Source organism: Solanum verrucosum, unplaced genomic scaffold, assembly GCF_900185275.1.
Source record: "Solanum verrucosum unplaced genomic scaffold, falcon-dt-bn FXZP01000248.1, whole genome shotgun sequence".
NCBI lineage: Eukaryota > Viridiplantae > Streptophyta > Magnoliopsida > Solanales > Solanaceae > Solanum > Solanum verrucosum.
Window position 1 is genome coordinate 178,376 of NW_026020475.1, and position 21,923 is coordinate 200,298.

Consider the following 21,923-nt stretch of genomic DNA (forward strand, 5'->3'; position numbering starts at 1 on the left):
TCATTTCAAGAGCACACCTTACTAAATCAATCAGACTAACAAGGAAAATTCTAGGTTTATTCATGCAAGGTTCAAAGTAAGCTCATCACAAAAGGCATCGACACTTAAGTCAAACAAGACCACACACTTTCGCTAGTGTGCAACGGTTATTACAAGAGAATCAATTCGATAAATGGCTAATCACAACGTGATGCAAAGAGTTCACATATTATCTATGAAACTTCATTTGGTCTCATCGTAGCCATACATTCATGTTCGTTCAATAGAGAGCACTATTTAAGTCATCGGTATTGATCAAAATCGAGCTTCAAATTTTTGCAAAAGAACTGCCATATTCAACTCACGAGGGGTGGCAAAAAAGTGCGAAAAATTCAAAATTTTTCGAAAGGGGTCAAAATCATTTTGTAATTAAAAATAAAAGGAGCCTCAAGCTCAAAGATCCACAGAAACAGATAAAACACAAATATAAAAAAAGAACAACCCAAATATAAACACAAAACATGACTATCAACACAAAAGGTGTGGGCCTCACCCCACCACAATTAAAATATATTTGTCCTCAAATGCAAATAACACAGAAGTCGAAATGTCAAATAAAGAAAAATAGGGAGGGAGGTTAAGAAAGTTCCTGTCTATGCAGTATTAGTGGCTGATGAAATAATTACGATTATTAAGGAACTAACCTTTTGTACTCATTGAAATACTACCAATAAGCTAGGCGGCAATGCAATCCAAATCCGCGCACAAACCAATGAATCAAAATACTCCAGAAGTGCAAGAAGTATAAAACTATTGTGCAGGTGTGGGATTTGAACAGATAAAAAGTGAGGGAAAGTGAATGAAGTGGGGACTTTTAAACCTTTGGTTTGCAAAAACCGTCCACTCGGCGACGTTAGTCAAACTTGCCAACTCACTCTGCGGAACGCCGACTGTGTGGTTTCTCCGCCGAAGTTTACAGAACCTCTGGTTTACGGGTTTCCAAACGACAGTTTCCATCATGATTGCCTACATGGTCGGCGATTCGCCAATGATTTCCAACACTCGCCGAGTTTTATAGACTCTAATGTTGACGATGTCTAAAGTGAAATGACGGATAAGGTCGGATTCGCCGACCCTTTCGGCGACTCGCCGACTAGATTCATCACTTGCCTATCTGCACTTTTTGTTCACTCTTCATACTTCCATCTCCACAATCAACATGCCATTATTTTATCAAAGCAAAAGAAAGCAATACCTGGTTTTGGGTTTCCTCCCAAACAACGCCTTAGTTAACGTCGTGGCACGACGCAGCAGCGCCTTCAGGCATATTCTAAATACACCACTTCAACCAAAGAAAAATCTTGACAATCCCCAAAATATAATTTCAGACGTTGACCATTCACTTTAAATGAAAGTCCTTCTTGATCTTCAATTTCTATGGCACCATTGGTGAACACTCGTGTTACTCTGAAAGGTCCATACCATTTGGATTTGAGCTTTCCAGGAAAGAGTGTAAGTCGAGAGTTGTTAAACAAAACCCAATCTCCTACCTTGAAGTCCCGCTTGAGTATTCGAGCATCATGCCATTTCTTCATTTTTTCTTTGTAGATGGCTGAAATTTCATACGATTTGAGTCTAAATTCATCCAGTTCGTTCAACTATTCTACCATCTCCCTTGAAGTTTTTGACCAGTCCAAATTTAAGGCATTCATTGCCCACAATGCCTTGTGTCCTAGCTCGATGGGCAAATGAAAAGCCTTACCATAAACCAACTGATATGGAGACATACCGATATGTGTCTTATAAGCAGTCCGGTATGCCCATAGTGCATCATCGAGTTTGCTAGACCAATTAGATTTATTGGCATTAACTGTCTTTGCCAGGATGCTTTTGATTTCCTGATTTGACACTTCGACTTGGCCACTTGTTTGGGGATGATATGGGGTTGCTACCTTGTGTTTCACCGTATATTTGCTCAGTGCCATTGAAAACCACCTATTGCAAAAGTGAGACCCCCAATCACTAATGATTGCCCTAGGAGTGCCAAATCTTGCGAAAATATAGTGTTTCAGAAATTAGACAACACTTTTTCCTTCGTTGTTTGGAAGGGAGATGGCCTATACCTATTTGGAGACATAATCTACAGCCACGAGGATATATTTATTTCCAAATGAGCTCACAAATGGGCCCATGAAATCGATCCTCCATACATCGAATAGCTCGACCTCTAAAATAGGAGTGAGAGGTAATTCATGTCTTCTAGACACTCCGCCTTGTTGCTGAAATATAGGGCATTTTTTCGCGAACTCATGTGCTTCCTTGTAGAGGGACGACCAGTAATATCCACTCTATAGAACTTTAGGGGCAGTGCGAATACCACCATGGTGACCTCCCACTGGAGATGTATGGCAAGCATGAAGAATTTCGACCGCTTCTTCTTCTGTAATGCACCTTCTAATGACATAGTCCGCACACTCTCGGAATAAGTATGGTTCATCCCAAATATACATTTTAACATCAAACATGAACCTCTTACGTTGGTAAAAAGTCAACTCATCCGGTATCAGCCCACACCTAATGTAATTTGCAAAATCTGCATACCATGGCGTATGTTTGAAATATATTGCAAACACCTGTTCATCGGGGAATAAGTCGTCTATGTCGGCCTCATGCTCAACATTTTCCCTTACTTCGAACCTTGATAAATGATTAGCCACTTGATTTTCGCATCCTTTACGATCTTTTACCTCAAAATCAAATTCTTGTAACAATAGTATCCACCTTATCAATTGTGGTTTTGCATCTTTCTTGGCCAGCAAATAACGGAGTGCAGTATGATCGGTATGTAGGATTACTTTGGTGCCTAGTAAGTATGCCCGGAACTTTTCAAATGCATATACTACTGCAAGCAATTCTTGTTCAGTGACCGTATAATTTGGCTGGGCACTATTCAGAGTCTTGCTTGCGTAATAAATTGGGTGAAATAATTTGTTGCGCTTCTGCCCCAACACGACCCCCAATGCCATACCGCTAGCATCACACATTAGTTCAAAAGATTCGGACCAATTAGGGTTGATGATAATCAGGGTGGATATTAGTTTCTCCTTCAAACACTGAATGCAGCCATAAAAACATCATTAAAATAAAATTTCACTTCTTTCTCTAAGAGTTTGCATAATGGGAGTGAAATCTTTGAGAAGTCTTTAATGAACCTTTTGTAAAACCCTGCATGACCCAAGAAACTGCGAACACCCTTCACTGAAATCGGGCAGCGGTAATTTCTCAATGACCTCGATTTTTGACTTGTCAATTTCCAGCCCCTTTTACGACACCTTGTGCCCAAGAACGATACATTCTTTCACCATAAAGTGATATTTTTCCAATTGAGAACCAGATTTGTATCCATACATCTTTGGAGCACTTGTCCTAAGTGTTTCAAGCATTCCTCAAATGTGTCCCGTACAACTAAGAAGTCATCCATGAATACCTCCATAGTGTCTTTGACCATATCCGTAAAAATAGATAACATGGAATGCTGGAATGTTGTCGGGGCATTACACAACCTGAATGGCATTCTTTTGAATGCAAATGTTCCATAAGGGTAGGTAAAAATGGTTTTCTCTTGGTCTTCCGGTGCAATAGTGATTTGATCGTAACCGGAATACCCATCTAAAAAGCAATACCACCCCCTTTCTGATAACCGGTCAAGCATCTCGATCCATGAGTTAAGCTTTCGATAATCCATGCATACTCTCCACCTGACTGGTCTTGTCGGCACAAGTCCCCCTTTTGCATTTGGGACTACGATTATACCTCCTTTTTTCGATACACATTGCACCGAACTTACCCACTTAGTATCCGCAATAGGGTAGATCACTCCCGCATCTAGCCACTTGATGATCTCCTTTTTTACCACCTCTTGCATTGGAGGGTTCAATCTCCGTTGATGCTCCACACTCAGTTTACATTCACTATCAAGCCGAATCTTGTGAGTGCAGATGCCAGGAGGAATTCCTACTGTATCGACTATTGTCCATCCAATCGCTTTTATTAGCTTCCACAGTACTTCAATGAGCAATTGCACCTGCCTTTCAAGCAAATCGGCTACGATAATCACTAGTAAAGTATTATTAGCTCCTAAGAAGGCATATTTGAGATGAGAGGGTAGGTCTTTTAACTCCAGATTCGGTGGTTCTTCTGTTGATGGCTTTGCAGGAGGATTTTCTTTGTTTTTCAGGTCAATATCCAACTTGATTGGATTCCTTGAGTTTACTCCTAACCCTGATAAGGTGGCTACCACTTCCTCATAGCCTTGAACTTCGGATTCATCATCATTGGCAAGTACAAATTCAAGGGGTTCATTCTTGCGCATTAAATGGCTCACACTTGCCACTACCTCATCTATCACATTCTCAGTAGACAACACATGGATATTACTTGATTTCTTCATGGATCTACAGATATTAAAGGTCACCTCATTATTGTTTACACAGAACATCAATTTCCCGCTTTCAACATCCACCAATGCTCTCCCGGTAGCTAAGAATGGCCTTCCCAAAATGATGGGGATGTCAGCATCGATCTCATAATCTAGAATCACAAAATCAACTAAAAAGATGAACCGATCTACTTTTACCAATATGACATAGAGTATCCCCACTGGGTGCTTGATTGATCTATCAGCCATAAGGAGTCTCATTGTGGTTGCCTTTGGTTCACCCAAACCAAGTTGCTTGTATATTGCATAGGGCATCAAGTTAATGCTTGCTCCTAAATCACACAAAGCCTTAGTGAATTGGAGCATTCCAATTGTCCACGGGATTATGAATGCCCCAGGATCTTCTCTCTTAGTGATTGAATCATTTGTCATAAATGCACTGCCACTATGGGGCAGCTCAATCATTTCATAGTCCAAGCTCCTTTTCTTTGTAACCAGCTCTTTCATGAATTAGGCGTATCCCGACATCTCCAACAATGGTTCCACCAGAGAAAGGTTAATTGATAAGTTCTTGAATACTGACAATTTTTGTTTGAACTCTCGTCTTCATCTTCTTTTTCAAACGTTGGGGAAATAGTTGAGGTATCTTAGGTAAAAGGTGCATGACTTTTGGAACTTGAAGTTGTTGCTCTGCTTCCTCCTGTGGTTCTTTGGTATGGTTTTCTCGAATAGGTATTTCTTGTTCCTCCGCACCTTGGTTCTCTTCATGCTTTTGAGGATCCTCATCTTCCATCATAGTTCCTACTGGCACCTTACCGCTACGGGTAACCACATCCAGCTCTCTTTCAACATTTCCATTGGTATTTTGGACGTTAATTGAGCTACTAATAGACTCAATTGACCTTCCATCATTTTGATGGCCTCAACATGAGAATTCACTTTACTGTTCAATGATGAAAAATCATTTTTCATCCCTTTAAGCAAATCATTAGAGCCCTCAGCTTTATCGAGTATGCGCGATAATAAATCATTTACCCGAGGACTATTTGCACTCCCTTTATATTTCGGACTTCCAGTCAAGTGAGTATGGTCCTCCTCATGATCATCCTGCTCATCCCAATCTTGCTAATATCTCATTGGTTCTTCACCCTTTTAATAGTTCCAATCTTGATTTAAGCCTCGCGGTTGATAGCGTACGTAGAAACCCTCCTCGTATCTTCTGGAGTTCCAACCTTTATTCTCCCCCGGTCTTGGATAACTGGAAGGAGAACCCTCCTCAACTTGAAATATTTCATGTGTCCCCTTCATATGTTCTTGTAGAATTTCCAATTGAGATAACATATTCTTGATGTTTTTGTCACTTTCCCTTTCTTTTTCGATCTGTTCTCGCATCAATCAGAAGCACAACGGGGAAACTTGATCATCCTTGGTGCACCATGCCTGGTTTGCTTTAGTAATACCACTTACGAGGAATGAGGCTACTTCAAATGATTGTAGCATTATTCCTCCTTGCACCAATTGATCGGCTATCCCTTTATTAACCGAATCCAGACTACGGTAAAATTATTGGAGCAACAATTCACCTAGCAGTCCATGTGTTGGGCATTTACGCAAAAATCTCTTGAACCTTGTTCATGATTCGTGAATTGGTTCACCCTCTTTTTGCTTGAAATTTTGAATGTCTCTCAGTTTCATCATTCTTGACGGGGGAAAGAATCTTTCGTGAAATGCCATAACCAGCTCCTCCCATGATTTGATGGAGTTGTTTGGATGTTTAACTAACCATTTAGTAGTTTCCCCAGTCAGTGAAAATGGAAATAAGCGAAGCCGTATGGACTCTTGAGATAGATTCTTGAACAACAAAGGGGTGCACACTTCCACAAATCTTTGTACATGTTCGTGCAGATCTTCATGCTCTAACGCTCCAAATAAACTTCTTGAACGTATGAGCTGGAGTGTTGCGCTGTTAACTTCAAACTCTACATTTCCATCAGCTTGTGGCATATAGATTGCACCCATTTCGCCCATGTGGGCAGGGTTATAAACATTATTAGCATCATCGATGTCATCTTAATGAAAAGCATCACCCGTTGGGTGACCTGCTTGGCAGCTAATCTCCCTGTTTGCACTCATATGTCCTGTTGTGACACACAAATACTCAAAACGAAACTCAAGATTAAGTTAACTAACTACAACTAAGAAGAACGGAAATTATATTAATCTAAAAAATTTCAAATAACACCACTCCCCGGTAGAGGCACCATTTTGATGTTTATCGTGACCAATGACACTACTTCTGATTCAAGTGTCTACGATCGTCGATAATATAGTAACCCAACCAAGGGTTGGGGTCGTGTCCCAAGGGAGTGGTTTTGAGAATTTATAGAAAAATAAAATTTAGTTCTCACTAGTTGTAGCTAAAGATATTAACGATTAAAAACATTGTAAATTAAAAGGGGACACAAAAGTGTCAAATATTGATTTGGGGGTTTGGTCGCAAGTGTAATAAAAACAACAAAATTTAAAGGGAAGATCAAGTATGGGGAGAAGTTCTTGGGGTTTGACCGCAATATAAATTGATATAAATCGCTGAGTACATGCTTTTGATAGGAAATTTGTAAGTTAATAGTGACTAGGCTAAGCTTTAGAGGGAAATAAGTTCCCTCTCGGTCAACTTACCCGTTTCAAATGGGTTCCTCTCAGACACCCATTTGCCACATGAAGGTCAGCATACGCCTTACCCCACTCACTCTCTCGAGCTGAGTGCTAGGATATGGGACTAGGGCTCACCCTCTCAGGCTGAACCTCATGTCGACCTGCTCCTTAGGCCATCAGTCTAGCGGTCTTGGTTTCACGACCTCTCGATCGACCAAGCCAAAAACACATAGGTGGTTTTGTATTTGCAACTACAAACCCATTAAATTAAACCACAGCCACTAGGTGAAATCACCAATAAAATACATCTAACCTATCAGCAAACAAGACCCAACAATAATATCAACACATATTTGCTAAATCACACCCCAAGAATGGGGGTTTTTAGCCACACATCAAGAGATAGAAATGTATACCTAAATCTGCTTGCATTCAAATGGGTATGAAGAATTAAGTCTTGTTATATGCCAAGAATGAAGAATCCAAGAGACCCAAGTTCAAATCCTTGGAGATGAAATCCTCTTCTTCTTCAAGTTTCCAAAACCCTCTCCAAACTCAGAGCAAAAATAAAAGTACTATCTATGTGAAAATTATAATAATTGTTCGACTCTCTCTAAAAATGATTAAAGAGTTTAGTATTTATTGACTTCAGAAAATAATGCTGGCGGATTGCTCGACGATTCGCCGTTTGGTGTATTTCGTCGTCATCTTCCACCAACCTTCAGCATTGTTGTGCTCTGTGTCATTGGGTGACATAGTACTGCTTCACGGAACTGCTCGGCGATGCGCCGATTGCTCAATTTTATGCCGACTTGATCATTTCCTTCAGGGCTCAACATACTAGAACAAAGGGCGGAGTGCGTCCCTTCGAAGAATTGCCAAGCGTGCTTGGCGATGCTCAGGCTTCAGCTTCTTCATTCTTTTCAACCTTTTTATTCCTTTTTGCGCCTAAGTTTCCATGCTTCCACTAAAACTTCAAATACCTGAAACTTAAGTGTTTTATCAGATATTTAGAATAAATAAGCATTTGAGGACACCATTTCTATTAAAATAAAGCCCTAAATGAGTCCAATTTGTTGACTAATCAGTGTGTCTATCACTTAGTCCGAGTTAATGACTCTAGTGTTGAGATACCTCATATGGAGTCAGTTTCAGTAGTAAAAGAGTTTCCATAAGTCTTTCCTGATGATCTTTCCGAAGTCCCTCCTGAGAGAGAAATAGACTTCGGCATAGACATTCTTCCAAATACTCGTCCTATATCTATTCTGCCATATAGAATGGCACCAGCAGAGTTGAAAGAGCAGTTAAAAGATGTCCTAGATAAAGGTTGCATTCGACCAAGTGTCTCACCTTGAGGCACTCCGATTTTATTTGTGAGAAAGAAAGATGGTTCCCTTAAGATGTGTATAGAATACAGCCAGTTGAATAAGGTTACTATCAAGAATAAGTATCCTCTTCTTAGAATGGATGATCTTTTCTATTAGCTTCAGGGTGATACTTGTTTCTGTAAGATAGACCTCAGATCAGACTACCATCAGTTGAGGGTAAGGGAATGTGATATTCCAAAGACAGCATTCAGGACCCGTTATGGTCATTATGAGTTCTTAGTTATGTCTGTTGGATTGACCAATGCGCCTGCAACATTCATGGACCTTATGAGTATTCAAGCCTTATTTGGATATGTTTGTTATCGTGTTCATTGATGACATACTAATCTATTCAAGGAATGAAGAAGATCATGCTAGTCATCTCATAATAGTTCTCTAAACTTTAAAGGATAGAGAGTTATATGCCAAGTTCTCTAAGTGTTAGTTTTGGCTTGATTTTGTGGCATTTTTAGGCCATATTGTGTATGGAGAGGGAATTAAAGTTGATACTCAGAATATAGAGGTAGTGCAGAATTGGCCTAGACCCACATCTCCAACTGATATTAGGAGTTTCTTGGGTTTTGCTGGATATTATAGAAGGTTCGTAGAGGGGTTCTCATCTATTTCGTCTCCTTTGACCAAGTTTACTTAGAAAACAGTGAAGTATCAATGGTCTGAAGCTTGTGAGAAAAGCTTTCAAGAATTGAAAAAGAGGTTGACTACTGCCCCAGTATTGACCTTACTAGAAGGTACGCAAGGCTTTGTTGTGTATTGTAATGTGTCTAGAGTTGGTTTGGGTTGCGTGTTAATGCAGAATGGCAAAGTTATAGCTTATGCCTCCAGACAGTTGAAAGTTCATGAGAAGAACTACCCAACCCATGATCTAGAGTTGGCTACAGTAATATTTTCTTTGAAAATATGGTGCCATTATGTTTATGGTGTGCATGTGGATGTGTTCACCGATCACAAGAGTCTTCAGTATGTGTTTACTCAGAAAGAGCTTAATCTCATACAAAGGAGGTGGTTAGAATTACTCAAGGATTTTGACATGAGTATTCTTTATCACCCAGGTAAGGCTAAAGTTGTTGTTGATGCTTTAAACAGGTTGTCTATTGGTAGTACCACCCATGTTGGGGAAGAAAGAGAGAGTTAGCGAAAGATGTGCATAGACTTGCGCGATTGGGAGTCCAACTAATGGATTCCACAGAAGGAGGAGTAATGGTGATGAATGGGGCTGAATCATATTAGTGTCAGAAGTAAAAGAGAAGCCAGACCAAAATCCTATTTTGCTTGAATTAAAAGCACTGTTGGTAAGCAAAAAGTATTGGCTTTTGAACTATGGGGGATAATGTATTGAGGTATCAAGGTAGGTTGTGTGTACAAAGGGTGGATGAACTCCAAGAGAGGATCATGGAGGAAGCTCATAGCTCCAGATATTCCATTCATCCGGGTTCCACAAAAATGTATTGTGATTTGAGAGAAGTTCATTGGTGGAGCAGTATGAAGAAGGGCATTGAAGAGTTTGTTGCTAAGTGTCCGAATTGCCAACAAGTTAAGAAAGAACATCAAAGGCCCGGTGGTTTGGATCAGAATATAGAACTCCCGGAATGGAAATGGGAGATGATCAATATGGACTTCATCACAGGTTTACCAAGGTCTCGCAGGCATCAAGATTCCATTTGGCTGATTGTCGATAGAATGACAAAATCAGCTCATTTTCTGCCAATAAAGACTACTCATTCAACAGAGGATTATGCTAAGTTGTATATTCAAGAGGTGGTAAGACTTCATGGGGTGATGGTCTTCATTATTTCAGACAAAGGTGCGTAATTTACTGCACAGTTTTGGAATTCATTCCAAAAAAGGCTTGGGTTCAAAGGTGAACTTAAGTACTGCCTTTCACCCTCAGACAAATGGGCAAGCAGAGCGTACTATTCAGACTTTAGAAGACATGTTGAGGGCTAATGTGATTGATTTCAAAGATAATTTGTATGATCACTTACCCCTTATTGAATTTGCTTACAACAATAGCTACTACTCTAGCATCCAAATGGCTCCTTATGAAGCTCTTTATGGGAGAAGATGCAGATCTCTTATTGGATGTTTTGAAGTTGGTGAAGCAGGGTTGATAGGACCACACTTAGTGCATCAAGTTATGGAGAAAGTGAAAGTGATTCAAGAGAGGTTGAAAACAGCGCAGAGTCGTCAGAAATCCTACACTGATGTTAGAAGAAAAGAGTTAGAGTTTGAAGAAGATGATTGTGTATATTTGATAGTTTCACCCATGAAGGATGTTATAAGGTTTGGTAAGAAGGGGAAGCTTAGTCCCTGGTATATTGGCCCTTATAGAATATCCAAAAGGGTTGTTAATGTAGCTTATGAGTTAGAGCTACCCCAAGAGTTAGCAACAGTTCATCCGGTATTTCATATTCCCATGTTGAAGAAGTGCATGTGAGATCCTTTACTTATCATACCAACTGAGGATATTGGGATCAAGGATAGCTTATCTTATGAGGAGATTCTGGTTCAGATTCTCGATCGTCAAGTTCGCAAGTTGAGGACTAAGAAAGTAGAATCAGTCAAAGTTCTTTGGAGGAACCAGTTTGTTGAGGAAGCTACTTGGGAAGATAAAGAAGATATGAAGAGGAGGTATCCACATCTCTTTGAGACCGGAGAAATTCCATATCAAGGTACTAATTCTCTTCTTAGTACTCTTTAGTTTATAAGTTGGCATGTTGTATTTGCATTGCTTGTTGGGTGTTTGAACTAAATGTTAGATGTTACACCCTTAGCCTACTAAGAGTAATCTCAATCGAGGATGAATGTTCCCAAGGGGGATATATTGTAACATCTCGCTATTTTGAAAGAACTAGAAAGAGTTAGAATTGGAAATAATCATTTTAGGAAAGAATGAAAATCTGGAAAAAAAAAATTGGTTATGTTAAGTATGTTATTGTCGGGTGCGAGGTAACCTAATAATAAAATCCATATTCAAATCTTCCCACTACCAACTAGGAGTACTTATATCTTGGGATAAACCTCTCGGATTTTTATGCTCAACTTTCACTTGTTGACAATTAGGACATTTAGCCACAAATTCTACAATATCATTTTTCATCCCATTCCACCAATAGACCTCCTACAAGTCACAATACATCTTGGTAGCTCCCGAGTGAATGGAATATCGAGAACTATGGGCATCTGATAAGATTTTCTCCCTCAAGTCATCTACATTGGTAACACACAAACGACCTTGATAACGAAGCACCCCATCTCCCCCTTGGGATAAAGCCTTTATGGATTTCTCAAGCACCGCTTCTCTAGTATGAAATATATGCTAGTTGGTGATAAATGGCACAAAAAGGATTCTGTGAAATCCAGGACATAAGTTATTAAACCCACAAGGATTTTTGTTGATTCTGTTGCACAACTAATGAAGGACACCGATGATATCAAGGCCCGATTGCTGGGATTGGAAGAAGGACTAGAATCTCTTCAAGACACCAATTAATCAAGCAAGTCGACTCTCTAAAAGATGGATTCAGCTCATCCAACACCGATCTTGTTGTTTATGTTCAAAACTCCTACTTAAACTTCTCCAAGAATATTGAATGTTCCTACTATACCTTCTGCAGAAACGCTCTCAACACTCTCAAGTACTTCCTTGGAGATTGTTGATTATACTATTCTTTTGTGCTTTCTTTTAAGACACTGTTTCAATAAGGGCTTGTTCCTAAAACTATCTGGTTTCTTACTAAGGGTGTACTATGCCCCTCTAAACTCCTCTATCTTTTTGGTTTTGTTATGAATATCTATCCACTATACATCTGTGTGTTTTTTTACTATGCCAAAGGGGGAGATTTTTCTCCACAAAATAATAGGGATAAGCGCATACAGACAGGGGAGCTATGCAAGCAAACAGGGGGGGTACTTCAGGAAGTCTCATGAACTAAATCATTATATCTTTTAATATCTTATTTTTTATTTTGTGGATTAATTTTCATTATAAAAAAGGAGGAGATTGTTAGCCTCCCGAATACTCATGGATTTTGATAATTAACAATTAAACTACTTTGATTGCAGTAATATCACAAATAAGGAAGAAAGGAAGCAATAAAGATAGTTGATTTGAGCCCCTAAAATTAAGCAATCAAATCACCTCCAATCCTCAAGATCATAATTAACGGTAAGAATCAAATCAAGGATACTCCAAATCAAGAAGATGGACAAATCTTTTCTAATCAAGGCGCGCTGACGGACAAGGCTTCACATTTGAAGAAATCTGGAAAGGAAGCTAAAACAAATCAAGAAGGAAGAATGTCATGAACATATCTGATATGGACATGATTTCAATCTTCCTCAAGTCAAACTCAATCAAGAAATCTCTAAAAATCCGTGATTAAATGAAATATCCTTGGGTTTTCCGTTACAGAGCAAAAGAGAAAAGTTATTTTAACCAGTCTTAGAGTTAAACGAAATATGCGCACTTCACTTGAACAATTGTATTATCTTTCTTTCATCTTTCATAAAACATTTGTACTCTCTGTGTATCAAATCGTAAGGAAAAAGAGCAAGGAGTGATAACCTTAGTTATACATGTAGAGGTTGTGTCAAGAGATCATAAATTTGTTAGGGATTAGGATCTTTAAAGTTGTTGTAATCCCAATCATTCAAAGCTCTTAAGGAAACTCTCGAAACCCAAGTACACTGGACCAGGCACCACACCGGTGATCCGAATCAGTATAAACTTCTCTAAGTCGTTTACTTTAAGCATTTTATACTTGTATTTTACTTTATTACTAATCTGCAAGTGAGTCAACTATCCTAAATAGGTAGTCGACTAAGGAAAAAAATTTATTCACCCCCCTCCCCCCTCTAAACTTTTAGAATCAAGTTTCTTGGAAACTCTAAATAACCCGCATTTTCCACTTGTGAAGTATCTTGGCCTCTTCTTGGTGTAAAACAAATAATAAAAACAACAATCAATCACCAATGATCTATTAATTTACCCGGATTATTAACAATCCTAACCCGGGCAAAATATGATCATCTTTCCCAATTTAAAGTTTTTCCCTTGCAAGGTTTTATGGATTAACTTCTTTCCCTATTGACCTATTCATAAAGACTGAGTCAGATCGTTACAATCTCATTATGTTGTTTTACTTTCCTAGATGCAAGTCAACTATACTTGAAAATCCAAGATGAATACACTTGCTGCTTTGCAACTTTCGAGATGGATGAGAAATAAATATAATGGACGCTGGAGAACAAATTAATAAGGACACATAAAATGGAATAAATAAAGTTAAAGAAATACCCCCATTATTGGCACCAAAACAGACAAGTCTTAAAAGTTCTTCTAGTCGTATAAATATTTTGGAAGATTAAAAATAACAAGTCTTAAAAGTTTCATAACCATCCAAATGTTTTGATATGTTTATAGTTACAAGTTTTAAAAGTTTTAATTTCTCATCTTATTGGAAAGAATCAAAAAGTTTCTTATTCATGATTGAATAACAAGCTTGATTAAAACTTAGGTCACAAATTACATAAGAATTGTAAATTAATGAAAAAACTCTTATTTTGGTAGAAATTCAAATGACTAAGCATAGATTTTGAAAGCCTCCAATGCTGCGTGGTATACTAATTTCTTGTTGGCATAATGTGGAAAAAATTCAGTATCCCATTTGAAGGGTTTAAACAATGGGGGATTGTCTGGACCAACAAATGATTTTGCAGGCTCGACAATATTTGCTGGAGAAAAATAAGTACCAATGCCTGTACATGTTTGAGTTGTATTTGGCACCGCTTGATGTGCAACACTTTCCAACTTCCCATTGGTCATTACCTGTATTTATACAAGTAGACATTTAAACTTATATAGAATTGAATAAGTAGAGACACATGTCCATGTGGCATAATACACATAGGACGCCACATAAGATGACACATAGGATGTAAATTGTCACATAGGACGCAAGTAGGATGTATATCTTTACTTGTTCAACTCTATACAAGTTTAAATGTACATGTGCACACCCAAAATTAAAGGAAATAAATGTCAAAGAGGCCAAGTTAAAGGGAACGATTACGTACTATATAAATTTTATATATACCTTTAGTTTAAGAAATATAGATTCAAAACCAGTTTCACAATTAATTTAAAATTTCATACTCTTTCAAATTAACTGAAACAAAATTGACTAAATACAGGCATAAAACATAAATAAGCTCTTTCACTTGGCATCAACTGATATTTATGCCCTCCTACTTTGGATTTGGACAAGTAGATACTTAAATTTGTATAAAGTTAACAAATAGACACACACATTCCTATGTGGCATAATACAAGTAGGACATGTGTATCTATTGTTTAGATGTCACATGATATGTCACGTTTATGTATTATATCATAAAATAAATGGCATAATACATAAACATAACCTTAAACTTGTATAAAATTGAACAAATAAACTCATTCTCCTACATGGCATTATATATGACAATTTTGTGTACTACGTGGTGTTCGACGTGCATTATGTCCTGTAGGACAAGTCTAATTTGTCTACTTGTTTAATTATTTTACAAGTTTTAGAGTCTATTTATGCACACTACACACCAAAAGTTGGAAGGCATAAATGTCAGCTGACGTCAAATTAAAGTACACGTCTATGTATCATTCATAAATGAAAGTTAAAAGAAACATTACCATTATTGGGAGGCCGAAATTGAAAACAAATGCATGAGGTAAAGGTTCCACACCAATCCATTCCTCATTCTTCAGTATTTGAAGGCCATATACTTTTTGTTGGTAAATGGTTATGAGATTAGGATCACAATGTCCATCCATTCCCAAGGTTGAACTTGGATCTGGGCATACTGGAAAGTGATAGACAATCATTTTCTGCTTATGTTCTTTACCAAAGTACCCTGCCTCCAAGCCCAGTCCTTTGCTTACCAAATCAAAGATTATCATGCTCAACTCTCTTACTTCGGTTGAATATGCACCAATAACCTCCCTGAAAGTTCATTCTCATATTTAACTTTCACATGAAAATATAAGGTGTTTTGTTAGCAATTTAGAAATCCGCATGACTAATACATGTGTAAGTTATGAGGAAATTTATGTATAATTTTATACTATTTAGAAAGTGGAATAAATAATACATGAATAAGTAACCCCTTCGCGGTCAATCTCGTTACCTCTTTAGTTGCCGCCCCCTACTTGCTCATTCATAATTACTACCACAAGAAAGTCATCCCTATATCCATAGGGACTTATGCACTCCACGACTTTCTTTTGTTATGAGGTCTCGAAGACTAGATTTAGATTTCAATCCTAGTCAGCGAGCTTAATAGCACTTCTCAAATCAGGTAACGCCTTTCCAACTGAGCTGGGCGCCATGACCCTCCTAGTCATAACTAACTCTTGTAGAAAATAATACATTAATTCTCTCATAAATAATGGATGTATTTCTAATACCTACATAGTTCTAATCAGCTACCAAACTACTCCTTAACCCATCTAAGTTGCCATTATTACTAAGAAATTAAATATAGTACATACAGTGGCGGATCTATGCAGAGGTTTGGGGGTGCCACGCCACCCCCGAACTTCGACAGAAACTCTATATATACATAGGTATATATATATATATATATAATATTTATATAAATATAAAGCGTGCCACCCACAGAACAAAAACTGTCTTGTGGTGCCATGGTAGGAGGGCAACTTTAGAAAGTTGATGTTGCGGGTTCGAATCCCATTTGTACCTATCCTTTTGAGAAATTTGATGCAGACGTTTTTTAAGAAAAAAAAAAGACTCCAAGCACGTTTTTTTAAGGAAAAACAGTTGGCACAATTTTTTATTTTTATTTTTTATAATTGTTATTGACTTAAATTAAATTAATTACATTATTACTCCTTTGACTTTTCTTTTATTTGATTAAATACTCAATAAAAGTGTAATATCTTATTATTTACATTTTATTGATTGATTTATGATATATATATCGAAAAGACAAATAATTTAATCAAATATAAAATTAATTTAATCGATAAGTCTATTTGGCACCCACGGACTCTAAATCCTGGATCCGCCACTGAGTACATAGAAGGAAAAAAGTGAAAAAATAGGTACCTATATTTTGGAGGGTTACTAGGCCATGTTTTTTTATCTTGTCCAACAATATTACAGTTGTGTTCTAAGACTTCCTTCCAGTATTTATGATCCTTTGAATTATAATGCTTGGGATTGCTGGTATAGAGTGTTTCTGTTGCATTTGCATAGTTTTCTTTTTCTTCCACTGGCAAATTGAAAAATTCTTCGTACACTTCCATTGCCTCGTCCATTAGATCTTCCGGTACCCCATGATTAGTTACATGTTTCATCATTATATCGTATTTCAGTTCGAGTTCATCTTGTTTAACATAAATTCCGTTTAATTTGGCTTCAGCTGAGCTCCAGCTTTGAGTGCACAAGTGGGCACTCAAACTTACACAAAATTGAACAAGTATACACATGCGTCCTACATGGTGGTTGGCGTCCTATGTGTCAATTTGCATCCTATCTATACATGGTGGTCTCCTACGTGTAATCTATCACATATATAGAACGCATATGTCTACTTGTCAATTTTATACAAGTATAAGTGTCTATGTGTGCACACTCAAAGTTAAAGTTGGAGGGCATAGATGTCTGAGGCCAAGTTAAATGACACATTTATTATTATGCCAAAATATTACTATTAGTATTTGCATGAAATATTCTTGAACCTGAAAAAAGCCATATTTTTCCAAAGCTTTCACAAGTTGTCAAGCAACAACAGTTCGATCTTCACCCAAATCAATGACAGGAATTTCCTTGACAATTGGAATTGAAGCTAGTGGCCTTTCATGCATTGGTGGGACATAAGTTGGAGGAAGTGCTTCTACTTTACTAGAGATGATGTTTGCCATATTCTTCTTAATTCTGTGAATGAATCTAACCAAAATAAAAAGAAGTGAAATTGAGTAATTAGACATAAAAAAAGAAATTTATATAGAATAATGTGTGTACCTAGGAAACAAACTTCAAGTTGTTACTTGTTAGTACTCCCAATCCCTTTTTATTTGTTTTCCTACATGAGAGAAAGGAATATTTATAGGGAAAAGAATTGCACATAACATCCTCTAAGTATTTGAAAAGTTGCCTTAACATACCCAATGTTTCATAAATGATATGGAGTGATTGGCAATCCAATTATTAGAAAATCAAATACTAGTCTATGGACCAGGAGATATATCGTTGGTATCTATCCCAACCTAACTATGTTGGTGCTTGCCATAGGAATGACGAAAATTTGGTGACTTTTAGGGATAGCAATGGAGCATAACGAATACGAGACAAGGTAGGGCTAGTTCTTAACAGGGTAAGGGAAGGGCAAGCTGTAATGATCCTAAAGGTCATTTTTGGAATTTTCTAAAATTACGGCATTTTTCCCCTCCTAATAGTTACCCCGAGTCATATTTGATCAATATATGAGGTTAGATTTAAAACAAGATTGAAAAGTTGAGATTTTTGGAAGTCTTAGAGTTTTTAAAGCTTTTAAGTTGAAACGGCTAATTTTAGTCAACAATCAGAGTTTCGAGTCTCGAAATGGAATTCAGTCAGCTCCGTAACGTGACCTTGGGGTTAGTAGGACTATTGGCTCAGGTCCTGGGTATTTAGATGAGTTTTGGAAGAGTTTGTGTTTTGAAAGTTGAAAATATATTTAGTTGACCAAAGTGCACATCTGGTGATAGCAAGCTCGCAATGGAATTCCGACAACTCCGTTAGCACTCGAATGTGATTTTTGATGTGGATGCACCGTGGGTTTGGGTCCCAACGATTTTTGTTAGATTTATAGTCATTAGATGAGATACTAGAAAAATTAAAGTTAAAGCTAAAGTTTGACTTTAGTCAACGGTTGAGGTTAGAAAGATCATTGTCCAGTTTTGATAATTTCGCTAGGTCTAAATGGTGATATTTGTTCTAGTTGAAGGTTTGGTTCAGTTCTTGATACTTTTGGATGAGTTTCATGTCATTTTTTAAAAAAAATGGAGAATTTTATGTTAAGATTGAATATGGTTAACATCGGGTTAAGATGACCTTGTTTGGGTGTTGTGATGATTCCATTGAGTCTGAAATATCATTTCCAAGCTAGTAGCATATTTGATTTGTATTCGAAAGGTTCTGGATGAGTTTTACAGCATTTTGAGTGCTTTGGTGTTGTTTCAGCTATTTATGTCAAATAAAAGATTTGTTATTAGTTTAAAGATCAAAAAATTATTCCAAGACTTCTAAAAGTTGGAGCATGAATTATAGGACTGAACTGCAAAGTTCTGTCTATTTTTGCTAAGGCAAGATTGGACTTTTATTGCGAAATATAAGATAACTGTTTACCGAGAAGAAATGATATTTTACTGGGCAAACGAGCACGAAATTGAGTTTCTATCATTATTTAAGACATTTAGAAAAAATATTTGGGTCATTGTATGAGGAAGTTACAATTTTTCTAGTGAAACAATTTAAGTTGTTGTTTTTTAGTGTAAATATTGTGGTTTAGGTATTTAAAATTTCATACTATATTTCATTTGGTATTTTGAGCATTTTGGGAGCTCTAGAGCTCTGAATGGAGTGATTCTTGAAGGATTTCTCTCGATTTAATATTTGAGTTAGTATCCGATCCTCATTTTGGCATTATCTCATGATTTCTTCACTTGGTTTTATTTTCTTGTCAGTGAATTTCTTTGTAAGATTGGAGTTTTATCGATTTAGACTATGTTTTTGCTGAAAATGTATATTTAGTATCATTATGTTATTGGTAAACAGATTTTGGCATAAATTAGTTTATTTATCAATTATTTTCAACATATTAACTGCATATATTTAGGGTTTTCCCGAAAAAGTTAAAGTTCGATAAATATAGAATTTCAAGGTTTGATTTTAACTCCATTTTTTATGAAACTTCATAGTTGAACTTCCCTAAGCATGGGTAAGATATTTTTCAAGAAATATTTTAGATTTGATTCATGGTCTCGAACCCAATTGTTGGGTTTTTCTCATAAACTTTGATCTTGTGTTTTGGAAATGATTTCAAACTCATTTTTTTATGCAATTTCACATGTGAATTCCTAAATCTTTGGGTATCATGTTTTTACATAAAAATCTATATTTACCCTTAGCCCTCGAGATTGACTTTTTGGATTGTTTCAAACCCAATTTTCAAAATTAGCATTATGGGTGTCGTTGTTCATGTTTTTTTAATTGGTGTGGATTCTGTGACTCGACATGAAGGGAAGGCTAAAGTCCTAAGTTCATTTCACACTCTTCTAAGGAAGGTGGACCCCTTTGTCACTTCGTTAATTGTATTGAACCTTTTTATGTTTTGTTATGTGATTGAGAGTAATGGAAATTGATGAAGAGTTTCGTAATTCTTGTTCATTGTTAAATGTTGATTGAATTCTAGTCATGATATTGTGGGGTAAAAATAATTTTTTTGATATATATGATAATTTATAGTGTGCCATGAATGGTTTGAAAGGTTATATTGTCTCACTTTTGATGATGTGTTATGATTGTATGAGTGTGGATTGGGTATTTATATGTGGATTGGGTATTTATATGGAATTTATCATCTTCTCATTATTCAAGTGTACATGCTTATTTGCATTGTCTTTGAAACACTATAATGAGATTTGGATTGATATTTATGCTGAAGGAAAATGGTTCAAACAACAATTGATACTTATTGCGAAGGGAAATGGTTTCGACGAAAGTGTTATGCTGAAGGGAAATGATTCTAGCGAATGAGATATGCCAAAGGAACATGGATTTGGTGAATGCATGAACCTTGTGAGTCCCCCATGATTCCTGGCCTGATATTCAACGGATGTGTATCTTTAAGACATACATGCATTACTATATAGGACATTACACTACATTGCATTGCACTTCATCCTTCTTCCTTGATATTCATGAGTGGATTGTTATCATGATCTTGTGGTTACTTGAATATGAAAGACCGTCATGCTATTATGTAAGTGTTAAGGTGCGAGTTGTGATGTCTTAAATGTGCTATATTATTCTCTGAAATGTGAATTGTTAGATTGAGTTGGTTTGATTTCTATTCATGTTGTAGTATATGGAGGTTTGGATGTTGTGTTGGAGTACTTGTGTTCAGTATTGCTTTACATAGGGTTAGTTAGGGATGTTTGTTGAGTACCTTTGTTGTTTGGTATTCACTCCCTTGCTTTCTACAATTGTGTAGGTTACGACGATTGTCTTGATTGTTCACTCTCATCTTCGTCTAAGGCTTGCTTTTGAAGTTTGTGAGGTAGTTGCTTGTCTTCTCGGCAGACATCACTTACTCTCTTATTATGTCCTTGTTCTATTCGAGAGAGGAAAACATTTGTACTTGAATTTATTATAATACGTAGAAGCTTGTATGCATAACATCAAATTATGGGGATATTGAGTTATAATATGATTCTGCATGTTTATGTTTTGATTAGATCTAAAATTTCGTTCTTACTTTCACATTTACTTTATTGAGGCTTTTTTAGGCTGACCTCTCTTGATGGAATAAGACAAGTATCATCATACCTGATTTTTGGATCATGAAACAAACCCTTAACCGAGCAAGGCAAGACAGGGCAGGACATAATAAGATCAATGTTGTTAAATATTTATACTATAGCGCAAGTGGTGGGTATTTAAATAGAACGTAACGTGATAGACAATTTAGAAGCCTCAATTCCATTTGCATGATGAATATATATTCTAACATGACTCAAATAGTAAAAGCTACGTATAAATTAATCTTTTAAAAAAAGTTAGTTTCCTAACGGTTAATAAAAATAATAGTAGAATTTTCGTTGTTAGAAGTTTGAAGTTAGAAGTAATTGGCTTTACAGAATTGTACTTCAGATGGTTATGTTTTCCTATTTTTCGTAAAGATAGGAAATATATTAAAGTTCAACTATTATTATTATTTTATTACTATCTAAGAAATAACAATAAGCAGCATCCTTATTGTCAACATGTGTGTTGCCGACTGTCAAAATATTTTCAAAATTTACTCAAACTATTAAGAGTTATGTACACTCAGTCATTAATGGTTGGGAAGCGGTCCTGTCCAGTAGATGTTTTGTCCATAGCATTAGATGCTTTACACGTGTCCCATTAATATTTCAGTGGATTGATTTATTTTATTCTTTAACTAGGGTTAAAAAAAATCTTTTTTTTTATCCGTCTCCACAAGGAAAAAAATCCTTTCTTTTTCTTTTTCCTCCATTTCATCTTAATAAAACTATCACCTTAATATTTGAAAAGAAAAAAATATCTCTTAATAGTGTTTAAGGAGGAAGACACGGTACATTGAAATAATTTCACAAAATATTGGAAATAATATTTCATCTATTTATATTATTTTTTTATAAGACTTTGTCACGATTTTTT

At 36.6% G+C, this 21,923-nt stretch overlaps 1 protein-coding gene and 1 pseudogene across 1 annotated transcript; both read right to left on the reverse strand.

Moving 5' to 3' along the window:
* Positions 1-2,327: 2,327 nt before the first annotated feature.
* Positions 2,328-4,924, reverse strand: LOC125809113 (uncharacterized). The gene is made up of 2 exons (XM_049488754.1): positions 3,371-4,924; positions 2,328-3,092 (listed from the first exon to the last, which is right to left on the reverse strand). Exons 1-2 carry the CDS (start codon positions 4,922-4,924, stop codon positions 2,328-2,330), a joined length of 2,319 nt encoding a protein of 772 aa, XP_049344711.1.
* A 9,117-nt stretch (positions 4,925-14,041) lies between these two features.
* On the reverse strand, positions 14,042-17,401 carry LOC125809108 (hyoscyamine 6-dioxygenase-like; annotated as a pseudogene).
* Positions 17,402-21,923: the final 4,522 nt, after the last annotated feature.

Excerpts from the sequence above, each read along its gene's own strand:
- LOC125809113 (XM_049488754.1), bottom strand. The coding sequence starts at position 4,924 with ATGAAAGAGCTGGTTACAAAGAAAAGGAGCTTGGACTATGAAATGATT. Across the intron at positions 3,093-3,370 it reads GATGTATGGATACAAATCTG|TGTTTGAAGGAGAAACTAAT; the intron begins GTTCTCAATTGG and ends GGCTGCATTCAG.